This window comes from Dryobates pubescens, chromosome Z, assembly GCF_014839835.1.
Source record: "Dryobates pubescens isolate bDryPub1 chromosome Z, bDryPub1.pri, whole genome shotgun sequence".
Taxonomy (NCBI): Eukaryota; Metazoa; Chordata; class Aves; order Piciformes; family Picidae; genus Dryobates; species Dryobates pubescens.
In genome coordinates, this window is record NC_071657.1 from 60,676,095 (window position 1) to 60,699,530 (window position 23,436).

General features: G+C 40.6%; 2 protein-coding genes across 2 annotated transcripts in view; both read left to right on the forward strand.

Moving 5' to 3' along the window:
• The window catches only part of TENT2 (terminal nucleotidyltransferase 2), a 36,538-nt gene extending 24,112 nt beyond the window's left edge, over positions 1-12,426 (forward strand). Inside the window, exons 11-14 of the mRNA XM_009910786.2 lie at positions 732-868; positions 7,543-7,634; positions 10,229-10,308; positions 12,254-12,426. Of these exons, the coding sequence (XP_009909088.2) occupies positions 732-868; positions 7,543-7,634; positions 10,229-10,308; positions 12,254-12,328 (384 nt within the window). The 3' untranslated portion in view covers positions 12,329-12,426. The remainder of the gene's footprint in view (positions 1-731; positions 869-7,542; positions 7,635-10,228; positions 10,309-12,253) is intronic.
• Positions 12,427-17,702: 5,276 nt separating this feature from the next.
• The window catches only part of CMYA5 (cardiomyopathy associated 5), a 63,802-nt gene continuing 58,068 nt past the window's right edge, over positions 17,703-23,436 (forward strand). Inside the window, exon 1 of the mRNA XM_054177782.1 lies at positions 17,703-17,963. Coding sequence (XP_054033757.1) covers positions 17,809-17,963 — 155 coding nt within the window. The 5' untranslated portion in view covers positions 17,703-17,808. The remainder of the gene's footprint in view (positions 17,964-23,436) is intronic.

Sequence of the window (23,436 nt, forward strand, 5' to 3'; positions counted from 1 at the left end):
TTCTAGAGCAATAGCATCTCTGCTCAGCCTCCTCTAGACTGAACAAGCCCAGTTCACTTGGTGCTCCTTGTAGGCCATGTGCTCCAGACCCTTCACAAGCCTCAATGTGCTTCTCTGGACACACTCCAGCGCCTCGGTGTCCTTGTGAAGTGCCCAGAACTCAAAAAATACTTGAAATGTGGCCTCACTGGTGCGGAGTACAGGGGGATGATCACCTCCCTGTTCCTGTTTGCCACAGTGTTTCTAGTGCAACCCAGGATGCCAGTGGCTTGGCCGCCTGGGCACACTGCTGACTCATGTTCAGTTGACTATCAACCCCCAGGTCTCTCTCTGAATTGCAGCTTTCCAACTACACATCCCCAAGTCTGTAGCTTACTGTGGGGTTGTTGTGACCCAGGTGCAGGACCTGGCATTTGACATTTGTTTTTACTATCATGTAAATGCAATTCCAGTTCAAAGATTCCCCCATATTAAAATTCTTTAGCACACAGAAGGCATGGGGTGTTCTCACATGCTCATGTGAAAGATGATTCTACATGACTTCAGAGGCAGTAACTAGGATGCACACAAGTATGACCTCAAAAGAAATAGAATCCTTTAGTTGTAAGTTGACCTTGTACTTCTAATAAGCAAATGATAGGCAGCCTTTTCATTATGAAAAGTATATGCACCTAGAGTAAGACTCTGTATGTATGTGTGTGATTATATACTTTCTGATTTTATTTTGACAGCAATCTTTTGATCCTGCTATGCAGTTGCATCTTGTTCATCAAGTTCCACATACCATTCCTCCTTACATCTCAAAGAATGGATCAAGTCTTGGAGATTTGCTAATAGGCTTCTTCAAATATTATGCCACAGAATTTGAGTAAGTAGTAAACCCATCTCAGTGTTGTAGAATATGCAAAACTTTGATTCCTTCTATTCAGTTGACACTTCATAATCCTCCAAGAGAAAGAATAGCAGTAATTCAGGAGTGTTAATTGATGGGAAGGAAATGGGTGAAAAGACTGAAGGACAACCGGAATGCTGATAGAGTATTTGGACATCTTTTTGCTTAGCCAAGCATTCTACCCTGTAAAATAGCTGCCAGAAATCAGAGAGGTTTGTCCTTTATATTACATTGTTCTAAAACTGCCTATCTGTGTGTGTGTGAGGAGGATCTGTTCTTCTTGGATGTAGTTTAAGGTATTGATTGTGACAGGAATTATTTGGACCTTAATAGCTTACTTTGACAATCAATATAGGTTACGCCGAGTGAAGAAGTAGCTGAAGAATTGGCAACTAGCCTTATTGGCTTGCTAGAATCTGAGTTTAATCTTGGCATCTGGACTAGTGTAGAAGAGAAGGAGAAGCTAATGTTGTGAGGGTACCTGAGAAAGCTGTATATTAGGAACATTTCCCCAAATGTTACTTCTTAGGAAAAGCTTTCGTCCCTATAAAATGTTTGTATTTCAGTAAGTTTGAAGATCTTCTAAAGAACTTGTTTCTGAGGCAGTTGGTTCATACATGTTGCTGTTCTATCTACGTGCATCACACTCATTTCCTGGAAGGAGAACAGAAATATGTAACTGCTGGTTACTTCTTGTATTTTTATTTAAGTGTAAGTGAATAATCAAAAAATCCTTACAAGAAAACATCACTGGGGTGTGCATCATGTGGGGAATGTGTAAACTAAATCTGTATGATCTGTAGCAGTTGATGAACATTGCATTTTTGTGCAGTTTTCACATACAAGACTTTCCTTCAACAATCTCTGTAGATAATGGTATGATCTTCTGTTCTAAAGGCTGCTTCTCAATACCTGTCTTTTCAGCTGGCAAGGTGCTATTTGCTAAGCAGGTAAATTAGAAGACATAGATGGAGAATATCCCCAAGTTCCTAGTTTGTGGGATGCTAGATGCTGCTTTCCCTACCTGTCTGTATAACAAGCTATTAATCTGCTGATATGTGAAATTAAATGTACTTTCTACTAAGGAAAAAGCTTCTGGTTTGCCTGTGCAGATTAGCAGAGCTCTAGCAGAGATCTTGTGCAAATGCTGAAAAACTACCTATTTTGACTTCTGTGGTGCTGGTGCTTGTGAACATAGTCAAGAGTGGGTTTCTGCATAGGTCAATAACTGATCCAGGAATATTTTTTTGGTCTGCTGCTAGACATGCAGGATATACCCAGAAGTATAAACACTAAAAATGCTGCAACATCAGTAATCAAACTGGTAGTAATCCCACAATATTATTTTTTGTGATGATCATAAATGAGAAAAAAAAAAATCTACCTAAATTTAGGCAAAGATTCACAGGGGAGCTTATGGTTAAAACATAGCTTGAAAACTTGAACAATGAAGATAAGATAGTTGCTGATGGCAGCCGGTTGAAAGCTCTTTTAAGAACAACCAACCAAGAAAATAGTATTTTGCTGGTCTTTTCAGTGTTAAGTACCTGTTAAGTAGTTAACCATTTGATGGGCAATCTCAATCTTATTTTAGTTATAAAACAAAAACCACAAACAGACCATTAAAAAATAGCCATTAGAATTCTTGTGTTGTAAATGTTACATAGTTGAAAAGTCGTATTAGGAAATGAGGCATCTAATGCAGGAACCTGTATTTCTGCTACAGAAATAAAACTTACTCAGGGGTACTGTTTACTTGACTATCTGTGTATCCCTGACAGCTGTAAATCCTGTATGAAAGGAGCAGGACATGTGTCTCAAAGATTAACATTCCATACAGTCTCACAAAACCTGGTAACTGGCTGCAGAAGAGAACCCAGATTTGCCCATGCAGGGGGCAGAATGTGGTCTTTAAGATTTTTTTTTAATTTTTTCTGTAACTTGATAGCAAGCCAGGGAGAACAAGTGGAGAGTCATACTGTATTTACTATGTGTTTGCTTTGTGGTTGCTGATGGAAACAGCATTAGAGGTGGGAATGGCTGTGATAAGTACAGCACAGTGCTCTGTTAGTTCTGCCTTTCCTTAGTGGAACTAGTGTTTCCCTCCTGAATGTGGTGAATATTTTCATTGCTATAATTTTCCTCCTGAATTAGGTGAATATTTTCATTGCTGTAATCAGTACTGTTTTCAGTGTTTGCTTTCCCTGTCACACTTTTACTAGTGTTTTTATGCACAGAAATTTTGAGCTTGTATTTCAGACACGGTGACTATTAAGCTGGATTTGGTTTAAATGACCTGTCCTTTACCAGGGAACTTTTGCTATGGAACTGTAATGTGTTTGATGAAGAGATTAATGAAGAAAGTATTACTTCTATTTTTATAAAACTGATTTTACAAATTGTAGATTCATGTCTGTTGAGTAGGACACATTGTTTTAATCTTCCCTCTCAGTACAGCAAAAGCCAGTAGGTACTCAGTTAAAAACTTATGCTTCATTTTATTTGATGTAAATATTGAATAATATGTAAGAGCAGAATGGGCACAAAGACTAGGGCACAAAAGGAAGAATGAGCAGCACAAAGGAAGAAACAGGATTCTTCTAATGCTGTGCAGCTACGATTGAGTTCATCTCTTTGTGCTGTGCTGGATTTTTTTTTGGGTCCCTTATGGCTTTAATCTGCTTTCCTTAATTAGCCTCTTAAACTGCTTCAGAAGATTGATGATTACCATGTATTTCTACTGTGCCCATTCTACAGTCCTACTCTGGGATTTTCAGTGCGCCCATAAGAAGTAATTTTTGGCCTCTTCATAAGTTACCCTAAATGTGCTTTGGAAATTGCTGCGTATGTTTGACTTTACACATTTTGTATGGCAAAGCTTGATTTGCCAACAGGGTTGTATAATTAGCTTGCATTAAGAGTTCAAGTCTGCATAATGTTTCTCATTATACAGTTGATTAGAATAGTATGCTTCTAACTCCATTTTAACTTTTTAAGTATTTCAAAATGTGAAAGCTCCAATGATCACAGAATGAATGTGACCAAGTAAATGTAGGGAAGTATTCTCAAAATAAAGTATTTGGAAACTAGTCTGTGTTTACTAGGCCGTCTGAAGAGAGTATTTGATTTCATTTCTGCTTCTGTGAGTGAAGGCAGCAGGTTTTTACTTGGCTGTCTCTTCACAAAGCAAGACCTTAAAGGAAAATCTTGCTTCTCTGAACGTACTGCTAGACAATCTAGAGGTTGTTCTTTGGGACTGTACTTACCTTAAATTTAGTGGTTTGAGTTGTTAAAGCTAACAGCTGACAAAGTTGTTTGGTGACCATAATAATTTCTTTTTTATATTAATCATGACAAAATATAAAATACAGTTACTTACTTCAAGGTAGAATTGTTTGGGTAATAAAGCATATCCTTGCAAGTTGTACCCATTCTAATGTGTTTATGCAAATGGCTTTGGCTTATAAGAGTGCTCTTCAAAAGAAAAGCCTTTCAATCTATTTGTAGAGTATTCAAACACACACCTGGAAATCCCTGGTTTTTTCCTTTAAAATTCTTGCCTCCTCCATGAGGAACACATACCTAATGTGAGCAGTGGCACTGGAAATAACTGATAATAGCTGGTTAAATTATGATTGTTAGCTTACAGATTGAAAGTGTGTAAATGGAAAATACTTGCTTTTTGTTGGCAAATACTAAGTTACTGTGTGCAAACCCAAATGTTAGAATTGATGCACAAATCATTTGCTGTTGGCAATTAATTTCTAATTCAGGCCATGGCAGTGTTAATGAAGGCTTGATGAGGGTATTAGAATAAGTAATAGTTTACAAGTTTCAGTATAAAGCTGTTTAAATAGTGAGAATTTACACTTTATTGTTGCTTTTTGCTAAATCAATGTATTATAAGCGTCTATTTTTTTCCCCCTGAGGAGTCAAGACAAGCATAAACTAGAAAAATACAAGTCAAGAGAATAATTAGGTTTGAAGGGAAATAATACTGCCTAGTTTAACCAAACACAGATAAACTGTTTTGTTGCATGACTTTTTTCCTACTGGCCTGGATCAATAGCTCTGACTTTTAAATAATTTTTTAGAAAAAGCAGAACAATGGAATGGTTTGAATTGGAAGCAATCTTCTGGTTTAGCCAGTTCCAACCTTCCTGCCATGGGCAGAGGCATCTTCTGCTAGACTCCAGAAGAGTTGAACTATCTGGTTCTGCTCATGACCCAATGTTCTGAAGCTGCAGTTTTAAGCTACTTGGATGCTCTAGTCACATGCTTTTTCTCTTTTTGCCTTTTTATATGTGGGTGTTTTTGCAATTCAAATTTTTTGTTAAGCTTATGCTGATGGTTATTAAAAAAGGCATTATAGGAGGCACTTGGTACTTCACAATATTTCTCATTCTTGCAAAAGGAGTTTACTGTAGGAATTAAGGAGGGTGAGTAATGGATTGCAATAAAAGCTTTAATTTGCATTGAATACTAGAAATTAGCATGAATTGTACTAATTTTATAGAGAAAATATCAAATCTAAATTGACTTAGTGGGTGTGTAAGTAATTTGAGGTATCATAAACTACACTTTATATGCTGAGTCCTGCACCTTATAAAAACAGATTCCATTCATATTCTCATGAAGAAGAATACACGTTCTACCGAAGTACAGTTACTCAAGCAGCTGACTGTCATAATTAGTTTTAATCATGACTTGTAGCCAAGAGAATTTGTAGCGTTACAGGCACAGATTTTTAGCTGGTGTAAACTGTCTTACCACCAGTGACTTAACAAAGTTGTGACAGCTGCTCTATGGCCTAAGATCACGGAGTTCTTCCAAATTTAACTGCTCAGTTACAGGCTGTATTTTGATTTACAATTGATATTTACATATTCAAATCCTTTACAGGCAGGTAGAAACAGAATTAACCAGGTTGGAAAAGACCTTTGAGATCATTGAGTCCAACCTATCATCCAACACCATCTAATCAACTAAACCGTAGTACCAAGTACCCCATCCAGTGTCTTCCTAAACACTTGCAATGATGGTGACTCTACCACCTTCCTACGTAGCACGTTCCAATGGCCAATCACTCTTTCTATGAAGAACTTCTTCCTAACATCCAGCCTAAACCTCCCCTGGCTTGGCACATCATAAAGATTGCCCTGTAAAGTGATTGCTGTTCTAGTTCAGTGTGATAATTTCCTATGTTGTCTGCAGGAAGTGGTAGAATATCTTCAAATGCATATTTGAGTTGTTGCTCTGTTGATGCACTTGTAGGAGATTTAAAATTCAGCATATACAAGGTGTTAGTGCTTTCTAATAATAAGTTCCTTGCAGTAGGAATGCAGGCCTGTAACTAAGCTATCTTTTATGTATCTTTATACTGTTGAATATTTGTTTTAAAGGAATGCAGTATGTGACTTTATCTGCACTTAAACTAGTTGGAGGCTTGTATCTAGTGGAGTCCCTCCGGGGTTAGTCCTGGGACCAGTGCTATTCAATATATTCATGGACAGCCTGGATGAGGGAACAGAATGCACTGTGAGCAAGTTTGTTGATGACACAACTGGGTGGAGTGGCTGACACACTGTCAGGCTGTGCTGCCTTCTATTAAGAATTAGGCTGGAGAACTGGGCAGGGAGACAGAGAGAAATTTAATGAAGTTCAACAAGGGAAAGAGCAACCCCAGCTATTAGTACAGGTTTGGCACTGACCTACTGGAGAGCAGTGAAGGGGAAAAGGACCTGGGAGTCCTAGTGGATGGAAGGTTAATCATGAGCCAGAAAAGTGTTCTTGTGGCCAGGGTGGCCAGTGCCATTCTGGGGTGTATTAGAGGCCTCATCTGGGATACTGTGTCCGGTTCTGAGCCCCTCAGTTCAAGAGGGACTGGGAGCTACTAGAGAGAGTCCAGCACAAAGCCATAAAGATGATTAAAGGAGTGGAACATCTTCCTTATGAGGAGAGACTGAGGGAGCTGGGTCTCTAGCTTGGAGAGGAAGAGACTAAGGGGTGACCTGATTAACGTTTACAAATATGTGAAGGGTGAATGCTGAGAGGATGGAATCAGGTTGTTCTCAGTGATGCCCAATGACAGGACAAGGGACAGTGGGTGGAAGTTGTGGCATGGTAAGTTCCATGGAAACATGAGGAAAAAATTTTTCACTGTGAAGGTGATGGAATGCTGGAACAGGCTGCCCCAGGGGAGTTATGGAGTCTCACTGGAGGTATTCAAGACCTGCCTGGATGTGTTCCTTTGTGGTCTGTTAGAGGTGACCCTGCTCTGGCAGGGGGATTGGACCAGATGATCTTTCGAGGTCTCTTCCAGCCCCTAACATTCTGTGGTTCTGTGATTCAACTACTTGCATTATCTCTGCACAGAAAATTCTGAAGGACAGATTTGAGGCTATAACTATAGTGTGAATATATGTTACTCATGATGTTCTGTTCTATGTTTGTGGAAAATGTTTCCTATTTCCTACTCATTGTTCCTTACTCTTGTTTAGTGAATTACAAAGATTAGACTGTTAAACTACTCATCATTATAAAGCCCTATATTATTCAGGCTTATGACATAGCATTTTTTTAATGTAAACTGATACAGTTAATTTAGAATCAAGAGCTAAAGTTCTGCAAATTGTTTTCCTTTTCTGCAGTTGGAACCGACAAATGATTTCAGTTCGTGAGGCCAAAGCTATGCCAAGACCTGATGGCATTGAATGGAGAAACAAATACATTTGTATAGAAGGTAAAATTTAAAGCTACATTTTCATTTTTAACTATTAAGGCACTAAATACATAAATCTGTCAGTTGGACTTTACCTTGATTGTGTTTTAATAATACATACGTGTTATATATTTATTTAGAAAATTAAGTTTAACAAACAGAAATAGTTTTGGAAACAGCTGTGCCAAAAACATTTGAGAAGGAAGCTTTAAGTTCTGTAGTGTTTAAAAATAGGTCTCCTGACCTTTTCTCTAAGAGCACTCATTGCCCTGTTACTTTTGGAACCAGGATTGGGATTTTGGCAAGGGATGGCCTTTATGACAGTAGCGTGTGTTTTTCTGCTCTGAAAGAATATCTGTCAGTTTTACCAAGATTGAGCTTCTGAGAGAACACAACAGGCATACACATTCACATTACTTTTGAACAGTATTCTTTCTTCTAGAAATGCTTTGTCATCCCAAGTCCTGGCAGTGACTAGATTATGCATGTTGATTCTGTTATGGTTACTCCTATTGACTATGTTGTGAATGTAGAATTTCTTCAGAGACTGTGTGATCCTCTCCAGGTCTGCAGTAAATCTAGGCTACCTTTTGGAGTTGCCTTCTTAGCGCAGGCTGAATGGGCAGTAGCACTATACAGGGAGCCTGCTTCATGTGCCCTTGATGACTTTCAGCAGCTGTGATCTACATGGAGAAGATGAACTGTTTGCATGTGTAGGAGATGAAGCCTGAACCAAGGAAAGAGAAGATAATAGAACAAGAAAAAGATTGAGATGTTAGGGGGATAAAAATTTAAGCAGGAAAGTGTCCTATTTAATCTCAAAATAGATTTCAAGATGGTAACAACTGTTAAACTGAAGTAGTTTTGAAAAAGTAGATAAGCTTTTATATATATGCTTAGAGAAAAACATGTTCTCATTTCTCATGTCAGCATGTTCTCATTTCCAAGCGTTTGTCAGATTTTCCAGTTAGACTAAAATTGCAGTTACTGGTGTTGCCACAAAAAATATTGTAAATATATTTGGTGACATAAGTCTATGCCTGCAAATTGCTGTAATTCTGCGTGTAGCGCTATATTTAGGCTTGCTCAAAGAAAATGTGTTACTTTACTTTTTATTTGCCTTAAGACTAATTTTCACTTGTATTTCTGCTGTTAGAGAAACAAATATAGTAGAGATGCGCTTTTCAGACAGCTTAAAATCTGGGAGGCTTTTACTATTATGGGGATATAGAGAGCATTTCTTTTATCTGTTTGTGAACATTCCTTGTCAGAAACTCTAAACTGCTATTGACTGTTCTGGTTTCAGTTTAAATCTTGTCTACATCAGATAGTGTAATTATTTTGATTTGGAAAAAAGACATTCTTGAAAAGCTAGCTATGTGGCAATTTTGTGACACAGCTAAATTGATAGTCAATTAGGGAAGCTGGATTAGAAGCCGTCTAAGCTGCACGTGATTCATGCTTGTACTTTTAAATCTTTCAGATCCAAAGCTTGGTTTGCAGCAGTTCTGAAGTTTTATGATTTCTCATATTTCCATTTCACTCAATTGTCTCTTCAGTTATGAATGTTGAAGATGTATTACTTCTTTTGTTTTAATATTCTCAACTCTGTGGCTGAACAAAATCACTTACAATGCACTCTCACTATGTTAGTGGTTAGAAAATGCACTGCTGTAAGTTGTAGCTGATTGCAAAATTATTCTTGCTGAGCTCCAGGGAATGAGTTTGTCTTTTGACAGCCAGTAAATATGCAAAAGGAGTACAGGGAAGATGAGTCAGTTTTTGTGACTGGAGCATGTACTTGATTCAACATAAAGTACATAAAATACCTAGCTTTAAAAACACCACATTTAAGATACGCACAAGAAATGCTGTACAGCTTCACATGTTAAGGGGCATGGAATTCTTAGTGGCAGTAGGTCACTGGGTCAAATTATGCAGCTTAGTTTAGAGGAATGTTTGTCTTTGTATTTGCTAGAATTTTTGTTCCAATCTAAATGTATGACATTTTGAAGTAAAGTAAACCTGCCTGTAAATATCCACTGAAAACTTGATAGGTAGTTTGAAAAGAAACCCCTTAGGAACCTAGGAAATTTATTGCATTAAACCTTTTTTTTTGGTGGATTTAAATAAATTGCAGGAATAAAACCCTAGTGTCATGGAGCATGTTGCAGGTTTAAAGTCCCATGATCTACATAATGACATAAACCTTTCTGATGTCTGTTTAATGCTTTATGTGTTGTACGTGCCTATCTAAATAAAAGCAATTTGTAACCAACTGAACAAAAAAGCTACCTCATCTGGCACATGCTTCTGTGGTTCTATGGCCTTTAAGGACTTTGATGCATTCTGCCAATATAAAATACACCATGTTACTTAAAACAGTCCTATAGTAAGGCAAAAAAGACCATAAAATCTTTTGTAGCACATTGTAATGCATACTCATAATTTTTTAGTATCTGTTGCTTTAATGTTGGTAACTCTTAGAGTACTTTTAAAAAAAACAAAACAAAACAACCAAACAACAACAAAACTAATAAAAACAGCCAAACAAAAAAGCCCCACAGCAACAAGTTTTTTTCTAATACTTCTAATGTTTGTGTTTGATTTTGCAGAGCCCTTTGATGGGACAAACACTGCCAGGGCTGTACATGAAAAACAGAAGTTCAATGCAATCAGAAATGAATTTTTGCAGGTAAAAAGTATATCTCATTTAATGTGGTCACTTTTTTTTTTGCAAGGTGGTTTTACAAATGGTGCTCATTGAACCAGCCTGTTTATGATACTTGTGCTGAGAATATTTTTATGCTTTGTACTACTGAATAATAGAAATGTCTTTTAAAAATTATTTGTGGAAAATTATTTAGTAAGAGTATTTATTTATCTCTGCCATTAAGCACCAGGCTTAAGGTGCAATTGATTCTTCACCTAGTAAACCCTTTGCACTGGATTTTCTTGTGTATGTAAAATTCTAATGATGGTTAGTAGATTTAAAATTGCAACTTTATCTTCATTATTTCTTCTACATAAATTTGACTGATAATAAATTATGCTTTATCCTCCTTCTTGTCCTTTTTTAATAAATGTTGCCACCAATGACTCTCTGCTGTTTTCTGACAACTGTATTAAATTGGTGCTTTTCTTTAGGTAAACAACACTCACAATTGTGGAACTGTGAGTAGTTCAAACGGGAGGCAAGGACACTTTGAAGCAAGCAGAGTTTGGACTTGGTTAAACATGCTTGTCTAATGCAGTTATGAGTAGGGATCAGTATGCAGAACTGTCTCCCAGCTTTAACCAGCTAGTCTCCCCTGTCATGCTGTCATTGGATGCTCCTGTTTACTCCAGCTAATCAAGTCATTAAATATCTCAACAGCTTCTCCAGAAAAAAGAAAACTGGTGCCAGATTCTATTAATAGAATAAGTGCTATGTTTTGCCTTACAAAACTTCTGCTTTGAAATTCTGTTCAGAAATGTCGGTTTTCTTCTATTTAACCATGTTGGCAGACAAAGTACTGAACTCTTCATGTACTTTTATATAAAATACTTGATGCTGTGATTTTGCTAAGCACTGGTTTGCAGAGCAGCCTGTGATCTCTCACTGTTCTGCAGAATTGAAATTAACTTCTCTTTTCAGAGTTTTCAATTAAAAAATTGGTCTCATACCTATATGGTTTTCTAAAAAGAAAAATTTAAAAATAAACAAACACAACCCCCCCCCACAACCAAACAAATAAACAGTAGAAGCAGTTGTTTGATCCTAGCTGTCTGGAAGCCTGTATACTAGAGTATTATGACCCTGAAAAGATTGCCTCTTTACTAGGAACCATAAAGAATAGTTGCTTAGAACTACAAGTACCTAAAAAATAAGGAAGTGGAAGGTACTGCCTCCTTCCTGATTTTCAGTACATGTTGTGGTTGAAATGAATTTTCATGAATGTGGTCATGGCAGTTACTTGCATGTTTATGGCCTGACAGATATATCCTGGAATTTACAGAACATTAGAGGTTGGAAGGGGCCTCCCAGGATCATCTAGGCCAACCCCCCCTGCCAGAGTAGGATCATCTTGAGTAGGTCACACAGCAATGCATCTAAGTGGGTTTTGAATATCTCTGGAGAAGGAGACTCCACAACCTCTCTGGGCAGCCTCACAGTGAAAAAGTTTTTCCTTACGTTCACACGGAGCTTCCTGTGCTCCAGCTTGCACCCATTGCCCCTTGTCCTATCATTGGACATCACAGTAGACACAGAAGAAAATGGAAATAACCTATTTCAAAGACACAGTTAAGTTCTGGAAACGTCAGAGTATAGCAGCTGGAATGAGGAACTTTGACATGTGTGGACTTGCAACGATAATTTGTAGTCGGAATGTCAATGTGATGCTTAAATAGTGTCCATCTCCACAAATACGCTGTCTCCTTGAAAGGCTGTACGTTCTTCAATAAGCAGTTCATTGCATTTTGTGTCCCTTCCATACTTTTTTCGTACCATTAAGAAAAAAAAACACACAAAAAAACAGTTGCAGGAGGAAGAATATCTACCTTATTTTTCTGGATCAGTGAGGCTCACATTTGTCAATGGTATTTAAATATTAATGGCAATTATTTAACCTTTTGAAACCTTGTACCTTTTTCCCCAGTCTTGGAAGGTATTGCGAGAGAAGAAAGACCTGAACTGTATATTACCTTTAGGAGCAGCCCTACAGAAAAGATGACCAACTTCTTGCAGTTTCTTCATGTTGGATCCTGCTGAAATAGAGAACAGTATCAGAATCAAGAGGCTGTTGCCCCATGGTAACTTCTATTAAAAAAAAAAATTTTTAAGGAAGATTGCTTATTTTATTACCAACTTTTGTTAATACATCTGTTCATTGAAATACATTTTCTGTAAGTGCTTACATTATTTACTTCTAGAAGAAATGCAGACTGCAAACCACAAGAATAAATCTTATTTAAGCTAAATGACGTGCAAGTCTGGCCTTATCCTTAAGCTGATGTCCACAGTACCCGCTTCTTGAACACACAACCTTTGCTTTACATCTGCTTAACTGCAGTAAGCACTTCTGCTCAACTTGGCACTTTGCAGTTTTATTTCCCTTTTAAATAGAACAAGAAGCAACAGCTTATGAAAATTAAGATGGATTTTGCCTAGTAGTATTCGGGATATCAAGAACTGTAAACTGGAATTTTTAAGTAGCAGGTCTGTTACAGAGACAATGCACATAAATGCTTCATATTCAGAGTCAGCAATAAGTGGGGATTTTGTTCCTATTTCATGTAAATATTTGTAAATTGGTCAGCTGCTGTAAATTTAAATGAAATTAATAGTCTTTAAAATTTTCACTTTTAAAAAAACCTCAACTCCTCTTTCAGACTTTCTGTAGCACAGTTTGTGCTTCCTGTGTATTTGTTGTTGAAGACCAAGCCATTGTCACTGTAATTAACATCAAAGTCAGTATTTTAATTTTTTAAAGTTTAGTACTTTATGGTGTCCAGTGGAGTAAAGTTTATATACAGAAGATGCAGCTTATTTTTCCAGTTTATATCATTTTGTACTACATATTTAAAACATTTCATATGATTAAGTAAAAAAAGAAATGCCTGTAAAGGTAAGGCCCCTGTTGCAAATTGTAAACTTCTAGATGGATGTTCTGTGTGACAACTGTGTGCAGGTAAAAGTTTCATCTGTTGCTGTCTTATGGATGTGTAAAATAGCAAGCATTCTCTCTTCTTATGCAAATTTTTAAGTTCTACTTTTATTTCAAGTTTTACAATTGAAAAGTTTGAGAAACTGTAAACTTACTTGCCTACTGTAATGAGGCCTGTGGTGACAGGTTGGACTCGATGATCTTTGTGGTCTCTTCCAACCTTAGTGATACTGTGATACCGTGATACTATTTACTGCCTGCTTTTTCATGATCTTGTATGTGTAAGATTTTGTCTTCTTAAAACAATGTCCTTCTGCAATTTAAGCGGTCTTTCAGTTTTAATCTGACTAGCAAATCCACTGCAATGTTCTCCTCTCAGGTGTGTGTTTCCCTTCACTACCTGTTCTCTTTATAAGATGGTGGACTTGCTCTCAGTGGCCCCAGTCACTTTTACCTGTTTGATGTAAACTGAAGGCACAAGTCTTTATTACAGGATGGTGTCTGGATTCCAAGGTGCTGTACAAGCACCTAGGTGGATCTGGAGGGCGATAGGAAGACTGTTCCTCTTTTTAAAAGGTGCTGACTGCCTTTGTGTAGAAAATGCAGATTTTTTTCTAGTGTAGGACAACTAAGATCAAACTTGGCAAAGATGTAATTTGTGTGAGCTGGATGTGAAGCACGAAACTCTGTGCGTGTGAGGAGTTTTCATTGCATCACCTTATGTGTCAGCATACCTCATTCCTTACATTACTGCTTTGTTTGAAATTTCTTGACTAATTTTAAATAGACTTAAACTGTGGTTCTTCTGTGCAACTCTAAAACTGACTCAACATTCAAATGATCTTTTTGCTATAAGGCAAGATCTGTAGCCACAATGGCCTGTGTCTTTCAAAATAATCCTTTTGCTTTTCTTTTTTTTTTCAAGTTTATGTACTTCTGATAAACTATAATTAAAAATAACAAAACCAGATGTTAATTTTTCCCAATTGTTTAGCAACAAGTCTGTCTGCCACTTCCTCTCTGTCAACAGAAAATTCCCCACTACTTTACTGTGTTAGCTAAGCAAGGCTTAAGGCGATGTAAATTAGTTTAGCTTACAGTGAAAGAAGCTAGTGGGTAATCTGGGGAGAGCATGGAAAGTGGCAGTGGTAATTGCATATTGGAAAATTATTTGGAAGGTCTGGAAATCAGCTTTCACTGATGTCACATTCTTCTCTCAAGGCAAAAAAGCAGCACCATTTTCTGTGATTGATCATAGTATTTCTTGAATGGTGCCATTTTCAGATAAAATACCACAAAAACAGTGGTTTGGGGATAGTGAGTTAGAGCTGAGCTTTAACTAACTCTGGATTCAGTTCTGCATAGTCTGAAGTTGCGTGGAGTTTTAATGACCTGGATTTTCATCTGCTCTGGGCAAGTATCCAGAATGAGAAATCCATGAATGGCTATTATAAGTCTTAGTTAGTGTTAGTGTGTGCTTTTCCCTTCTCCTCAACATAAACACCTTCAGACATCTATCCCTTGGTGTATACCCTAGCAGGAGTATTTTTTCCTAGGAGTTACTTGGTAAAAGATACTTTTCACAGCTGGCCAAGGTTTCAAAATGTCTGCAAGATGCTAACTTTGAGGCATTCTTACTGCCTTGGAATAAAAACAGTTCAGCTTTGTTATTTTAGGACTAGTTTTGACTACTAATTTTGGCATTGGGTTGCCAGTCATTTGTCACCTTATATAATGTCAGAAACTACTAGAGTCTTACCTAGGATTTTAGGAGCTCTCTAGTCCTCTGGCAGTGCTTTTAATTAACATGCTCAGAAGTGAATGTTTACAAGAGATCCCATTCTGTAGTTATAGAATACATAGAATATACATAGAATACGTAGAATAAACCAGGTTGGAAGAGGCCTTCAAGATCATCGCGTCCAACCCATCAACCAATCCAACACCACCTAAACAACTAACCCGTGGCACCAAGCACCCCATCAAGTCTTCTCCTGAAAACCTCCAATGATGGCAACTCCACCACCTCCCCAGGCAGCCCATTCCAATGGGCAATCACTCTCTCTGTATAGAACTTTTTCCTAACATCTAGCCTGAACCTTCCCTGGTGCAGCCTGAGACTGTGTCCTCTTGTGCTGGTCTGAACTAGGGACAGAACTGGCATAAGCTGTGTACTGTGAGGTTTCTTTTCCAGCTCTCTTGCTCTCACTTCTCCTAAAATGCGGTTAAGTGTATTTCCTGGGCTTTCAGGTGTTCTGATGGTGAGAGGTTATTTTTAAGAAATCCTTTACAAGTAATTCAATATAAACCAATTTTAAGAGTCAAAGAGTGACAGGGTTATTTTGGAGAAATGGACAGCCACGATTAAAAGGCTGTAAGGTGATTTGTAGGTGACTTGCAGTTAGCATTTGTGAATAATGCCCAAATAATTTATTTGGAACCAATGCTTTGATTGAATTTACTGGACTCAAATTGTGGTGTATTTGGTGTTAAGTTTAAGTCCTTCATAGAATGTCACTCTTGATTTAATTGTACTTGCTTCTGTTTATCTCACTTGTAATTTGTGATGTGTGGTTTTGTTACGTATTTGTCTTGTATTCTCTAACTCCTGTGTATTCTGATACAAATCTTTCACATGTTAACTTTACAGAGTGAGATGCTTGTAGGAAGAGCATGAAAGAATATACTATTTTGGTCAATTTACTGATCAAATTAAGTTATGACTGGGTCTGGAAATAAATTTAGGGGTTTCTGGCAAAAGGGTATTCACCTCCCTTGGCTGTGCTGAAGACCAAATCAAAACTTGTGCAGTTTCTCTGAGATGGTAATGCTCTTCTCTTTCATACATATGAAATGTGAAGTCTTCTTCCTTGAACTTCATTAATGCTGTGTACACTGTGGTCTTGATAAAATGGGAGTTTAAATTAGTATATGTTTCAAATACATTTCTTCAAGAAATTATGTTCTGACCTTGTAAATTGGGTACCTCAGGGGACAGGTCAAGGAAGCAGATAGGTTTGATCTGTGTCCACTATTTAGAAAATATTTTTCTTCAAATGAATTTCATTTTACTTCAAATGAAATACCTGATTGGGTTTTTTCTGTACTTACAACACATGGAAGAGTTTGCCTGCCTGATTTATAACCAGCTATGTATTGGAAGGAAAAGAGAAGAAGAAAAAAAGATAATTAGTTACAATGTGTACACCCTGTTTTGTGTCTGAAATAAAGGACAAGTTTCTCAGTTAGAATTGGAGGTTCAGTGCAACTCCACCCCTTCTAAAAATATATTTTTAATTTTAATTTATAATTTTATTTTGACTTGTACACATTGGAAATACTTCCATTTTGTCTGTGAAGAGCTCTGTGTTTCCTGTGAAATGGAGAATAATAAAGGGTAAATATGTTAACATAGTTTGCCTTTGCTTTACATTAAAATTGCTTCAAGTCTATTCAAAGAGCAAATTTTATGTCTTGTGATTTAGCACATTCACAAATTTGGAGTTTCAGATAATAAGGACAGGGAACTGCTTGACAGAGTCCAGTGCAGAGCCACAAAGGTGATTAATGGAGTGGAATATCTCCCTTATGAGGGAAGGCTGAGGGAGCTGGGTCTGTTAAGCTTGGAGAAGAGGAGACTGAGAGGTGACCTCATTAATGTTTATAAATATGTGAAGAGCAAGTGTTGGGAGGAGGGAGCCAGGCTCTTCTCAGTGACATCCAATGGTAGGACAGGTTGCAGTGGGTGCAACCTGGAGCATAGGAGCTTCCACGTGAACCCACAATAAAAACGTTTTGTTCACTGTGAGGGTGACAGAGCACTGGAACAGGCTGCCCAGACAGGCTGCAGAGGCTTCCTCTCTGGTGACTTTCAAAACCTGCCTAGTTATATTCCTGTGTGACCTACTCTAGACTGGCGGTTGAACTCGATCTTTCAAGGTCCCTACCAAGCCCTGACATTCTGTGGTTCAGTGATACACTCCCTGTATGTTACTAAAAACTGCAGTGCATCTAATAGCTCTTACAGGATGGTATTAATTGTTAAAGGTGTGTGTCCTAGGCTTATCACTAGTAATTTTGACCACTCCAGTTAAAGTTTCCACGCATTCTGGGTGTGCTCGGGCATGGAACTCGCTTTTTAACATACTAAATGCCTTTTATTTTTTCTTTTTTCCTCGGGGCCACAAGGAATTTCCTGCTTCATCTGTGTCATACACCCCAAATTATCTATAAGTGGCTTGGGAAGGTTTGATAGGACTGGAACCCCATTCTGCCAGCCACTGCCTGGCTGCCACATCTCTGCAGCAGTGGTGGGCAGGTGAAGGGGGCGAGCCATATTTTGCCATGTGTCCTGGTACCTGATTGGTGCTAGGACGCAGGGTAGGACCAGCAGTGACTCGGTGCTGTAACTTTGCTGCCTTCTATTTAAAGACCGCCCTGAGTCAGGAGAAGTGAGAGCTGCTGGGGATGACAGTTGCTTCAGGCAACCCTGGGGAGGACAGGGTCGGAGGTAAAAATCACTGGCAAGAGCCTGAGCAGGGAAGAGCATGGAGGGGTACCACGGCGCTGAATGTGACAGGGCATCTGAGACATCGTCCTTTGTAGAGGATGAAGAAGAGGAAGAAGAAGAAGAGGAAGAAGAAGAAGAGGAGGATGAGGAGGCAGCTGTGGGCCCAGAAGAAGCAGAAGAGCTGACTAATAGGTACTGTCTCCCCCCAGGGACACAAAATCTCCTTGGGAGATGGCAGCTGCATCCCAAAGCACCAATCCAGGAGGGTGCCAGGGGGGCCCAGTTCTGGTTTTAGTCCCTTTACCCCTTGTCTTCCCCAGATGCCACAGATAGAATCAGGGAGGGAGGGTCTGTTAATGGTGGGGTTTTCAAATGGCTATGACTGTGACTAGGTTTTGTGCAGTTAAGAGCCTGCCCTGAGTTCCCTGAGAGCTTTTCTATTTAAAGATCCTCTGGCATGCCAGCTCAAGTGGCATCTCGCTCTGCTTCTCTCTTTCTGGCTGACTCTTCATCACATATCGTTCTTAAATGCTCTGCAGATTTGCTTCTCTGGGAGAAAATTGTCAAGACTTATTACAGCACATTGAAAGTTGTCCCATCTTATGGCCCTTTCTTCTTTCCCATTTGTCCCTCCCACTGCAGTCCCTTCTTCCCTAAAAAAAAGGGAAAACTTGTATATGCTTTCTACTGCCAGTCACAATTTATGTGGCTGCTTTTTGGGGTGGAATGAGGAATATTTTGTCACTTTGGGGTTTGCTGTTTTGTTTTGTTTTTCTTAATAACTTTTGCACAAAACCAGTTTGTGGTTCTAACATTGCACTCCAACCTCAGGAAAATAACAAGCAAGACAGTGGCCTGTTGCCCAGCGCATGGTCTTGGTCCTACGCAGGATGCAGAGGCGTCTGCAACCTGATCCACACGGACGCACTCCTCCAAGCCTGCCAGCAGTGCTGGTTTGAAAAACAGACCATGAGGCCTGAGGGTCATCCGGCCATCATGGGTTGCAAGATTTCTTCCTTGTCTTGAGCAAAGTCTATTTAGCTTGAGTGGGTACTGTAGGAAGACCCAAATACCTTCATGTTGATAATTTAAGGTATTTCTAGAAATAAGTTCCAAGTAATTTGGGTCATGCAGTTCCTAATAACTCAGTGCTGTGGAGTTGTTCTGTGTTCACAAACCACTCTGGCTTTATCACAGTTCAAAGCACTTTTTGACATTGCTGAGGGTCACTAGGAAAGGAAAGGATGGTGGAAGAGAGGTCATGGGGCTCTAGGCAGTTTAATCCAACCCTAGTGCTGTAAGAGTGAAAATCAAACAGCAAAATGTAGCCCAGGACTGTAGAAAAATCTTGCAGAGTGAATAGAGAGACAGTTTTTCAAAGAAGTAGGGAAAGACTCCCAGAGTATAGTGCTGCTTTTCTTCCAAGGGAGGTGTTGGACTCCTCAGTCCCATACTGGCAGAGAGAGAAGTTATGTGCTGATAAACACTGCTTGCACATGCATGCAACCCTGTTAGAAAATCAGCTGAAGTAGTTGGAATGGAGCTACTGACTGCAGACAGATAAAACACAACTGACTGGATATTTTTTAGAGGAATCTGCAATTAAATGGTTTGATCATAAAGCTCAAATTGTAAAATGCAAGTGGGAATGGATAACTTCAAAGGAAAAGTGATGGAAATCCATGCAGCCTTGCAGTTGTTTACTGCTTGTGCTGGGAGGATGGCCCCTCCATTGGTGCCTGTTGGGACCGCCCTGAAGCTGGGTCTCACTTCTGTCTGGCAGCCTTCTCAATGCAAACCTCGGCACTGCATCTTACCAATTAATTAAATCACAGAACCTGCTCCCTTTAGCTCTCAGTTATAACAAGCACTGCAGAGTTTATCTATCCTTAGCCATCTTTATAATTAGAGAGGTTGGAGCCTACTGGAGAGGATTTTTAACAGCTGTGTTCTGTAGTAACTGTGTGTATCTAAATCCATTTGATTATTTTAATTGGGTTAAAGGAGACATAACATTCTGAAATTGGCACAGATATGGTAACTGCACCGAGTGTTCAGCAATAGCTTAGCAAAGTTAAATAAACCTGTCTCTTTTACGGCTTAATTTTTTGTTGTTGCAAATGTCAGACTAATGGTTGACCTAAAGGCTGCCTCCCGTGCTGAGTGCCTGGGCAGAACTCAGGGTGCTGGCTAAGCAAGAACAGCCAGGCTGAGCCTCTGGGACATACTTACTCGGGATGCAAGCTAATTATTTGTTGACAAATAGGTTTTCAAGCCCCTGTTGCAGAACAGATTTTTGTGTCTGTGTGTTTTGCAAACGTAGCTTAGAAGGTGGTGTAACCAGTATGCAAACTTGGCTGAAGGCAGCCTGTTCTGGACCCTGCTGTCATTGTTTTATTTTTAGCAACCCCAAGCTCTCTGTTGCTTTTGTCTTCCTCCTCTGCATGTAGTTGAACAGCACCTGGCTGTGCAATGTTGCAGTCAGTCAGAAAATCCCCATTGGCTCTTATTTCGACCTTTCAAGCATGCTAAAGACCCTCATGCCTACTTTATAAGAGTTATGCAGCACGGCGGCTGGCCCAAGGTCAGTAAGTGCCTGTGTGAAAAAAGCAGAAGAACCCTGGCATTCCTCTGGGGTACCAACCTTCAGCCTTGACCAACACATTCCACCTCCACACGCTTTGGAACAAAATTACAAAACCTGCAGCAGAGCGTATGACATGTCCTAGAATTATGATGCATGTATCAAAAAAAGCAGAAAAACTTGGGGCTCACATCTTATTACAATTTTTAATGTAATCTTTAAATCTTGGTTTCCTTAACACAGATTTTTATGCAAAAGTAATGAGGCTAACATTGAGTGTCAGAACCTGTTATAAAAATGGGGTAACACATCCAAGTGCCAGGTTCTGCACATTGGCCACAGCAACCCGATGCAGTGCTGGGGTCAGAGTGGCTGGAGAGCAGCCAGGCAGAGAGGGACCTGGGGGTGCTGGTCGATGGTAGGCTGAACATGAGCCTGCAGTGTGCCCAGGTGGCCAAGAGGGCCAATGGCATCCTGGCCTGCATCAGGAACAGTGTGGCCAGCAGGAGCAGGGAGGTCATTCTCCCCCTGTACGCTGCACTGGTTAGGCTGCACCTCGAGTACTGTGTCCAGTTCTGGGCCCCTCAGTTTAGGAAGGATGTTGACTTGCTGGAACGAATCCAGAGAAGGGCAACGAAGTGGGTGAGGGGTTTGGAACACAAGCCCTATGAGGAGAGGCTGAGGGAGCTGGGGTTGCTTAGCCTGGAGAAGAGAAGACTCAGGGGTGACCTTCTTGCTCTCTACAACTACCTGAAGGGAGGTTGTAGACAGGCAGATGTTGGTCTCTTCTCCCAGGCAACCAGCCCCAGAACAAGAGGACACAGTCTCAGGCTGTGCCAGGGGAGGTTTAGGCTGGAGGTTAGGAAGAAGTTCTATACAGTGAGAGTGATTGCCCATTGGAATGGGCTGCCCGGGGAGGTGGTGGAGTTTCCGTCATTGGAGGTGTTCAGGAGGAGACTTGATGGGGTGCTGGGTTGCATGGTTTAGGTGATTAGGTGGTGCTGGATTAGTTGATAGGTTGGACACTGTGATCTTGAAGGTCTTTTCCAACCTGGTTTATTCTAGTCTAGTCTAGTCAGCATAAATAACCCACTGATCTTCAGAGAATTCATGCAATATTTTCTTGCCTTTAGATGCTTTGCAGTCTGAGACGGATGGATTGTGGCACATTCAGGGGATGGTGCCAGCAGTGGAACTTTGGTTTCTTTGATCATGGGGCAAATTTTACTGCACCCAACCTGCTGGGTCCTGATAGGGTGCATTTATCTAGAAAGAGTAAGAGAGTCCTAGCACTAGAGTTGGCAGGGCTCATTAGGAGGGCTTTAAACTAGGTCTGAAGGGGGTAGGTGAAGATATCGGTCCCTCTGCAGAGGAAAGAGTAGGGCACAAGCTAGGGTCAACTGAGAGGTCGGGAGCCCAGCTGCAGTGCATGTACACCAATGCATGCAGCATGGGCAATAAGCAAGAGGAGCTGGAGGTCCTGGTCCACCAGGGTTACTATGATATAGTCGCCATCTCAGAAACATGGTGGGATAACATGCACGATTGGAGTGCTACACTGAGGGGTTACAGGCTCTTTAGGAGAGACAGGCGAGGGAGAAGAGGTGGAGGGGTGGCTTTGTATATTAGGGAGACACTTTCTGCCTCAGAACTTGAGGTGGAAGATGAGGGAATTGAGAGACTGGAAACTCCAGGCCAGTCAGCCTGACCTCAGTGCCAGGGAAAGTGATGGAACAGATTATCCTGGCGGCAATAACTGCACACCTGCAGGATGGCCAAGGGCTCAGGTCCAGCCAACATGGATCTAGGAAGGGCAGGTCCTGCCTCTCCAACCTGATCTCCTTCTATGATCAGGTGACCCGTCTGGTGGATGTGAGGAGGCCTGTGGATGTAGTCTACCTGAGCTTCAGCAAGGCCTTTGACACCGTCCCCCACAGTAAACTCCTGGCCAAGCTGTCAGCTCGTGGCTGGACAGCAGCACTCTGTGCTGGGTTAGGAACTGTCTGGAGGGCCGAGCCCAGAGGGTGGTGGTGAATGGTGCCACATCCAGCTGGCAGCCAGTCACCAGTGGAGTCCCCCATGGATCAGTGCTGGGCCCCATCCTCTTTAACGTCTTCATTGATGATCTGGATGAGGGGGTTGAGTCCGTCATCAGCAAATTTGCAGGTGACACCAAGTTAGGAACAGATGTTGGTCAGTTAGAGGGTAGAAAGGCTCTGCAGAGGGACCTCGACCGACTGGACAGATGGGCAGAGTCCAATGGCATGGCATTTAACAAGTCCAAGTGCCAGGTGCTGCACTTTGGCCACGGCAACCCCATGCAGAGCTACAGGCTGGGGTCAGAGTGGCTGGAGAGCTGCCAAACAGAGAGGGACCTGGGGGTGATGATTGACAGCCACCTAAACACGAGCCAGCAGTGTGCCCAGGTGGCCAAGATGGCTAATGGCATCCTGGCCTGTATTAGGTATAGTGTGGCCAGCAGGAACAGGGAAGTCATTGTGCCCCTGTACTCTGCATTGGTTAGGCCACACCTTGAGTGTCCAGTTCTGGGCCCCTCAGTTTAAGAAGGACATTGAGATACTTGAACGTGCCCAGAGAAGGGCAGCAAGAGTGGTGAGAGGCCTTGAGCACAAGTCCTATGAGGAGAGGCTGAGGGAGCTGGGATTGTTTAGCCTGGAGAAGAGGAGGCTCAGGGGTGACCTCATTGCCCTCTGCAACTACCTGAAAGGTGGCTGTAGCCAGGAAGGGGTTGGTCTCTTCTCCCAGGCAACCAGCACCAGAACAAGGGGACACAGTCTCAAGCTGTGCCAGGGGAGGTTTAGACTCGAGGTGAGGAGAAAGTTCTTCACTGAGAGAGTCATTCATCATTGGAATGTGCTGCCCAGGGAGGTGGTGGAGTCACCGTCCCTGGAGGTGTTCAAGAGGGGACTGGACGTGGCACTTGGTGCCATGGTCTAGTCATGAGGTCTGTGGCGACAGGTTGGACTCGGTGATCCTTGGGGTCTCTTCCAACGTTAGTTATACTGTGATACTGTGATACTATGAGACATGTCTTTTGTTTCCAGTTCCATTCAGAAGTAA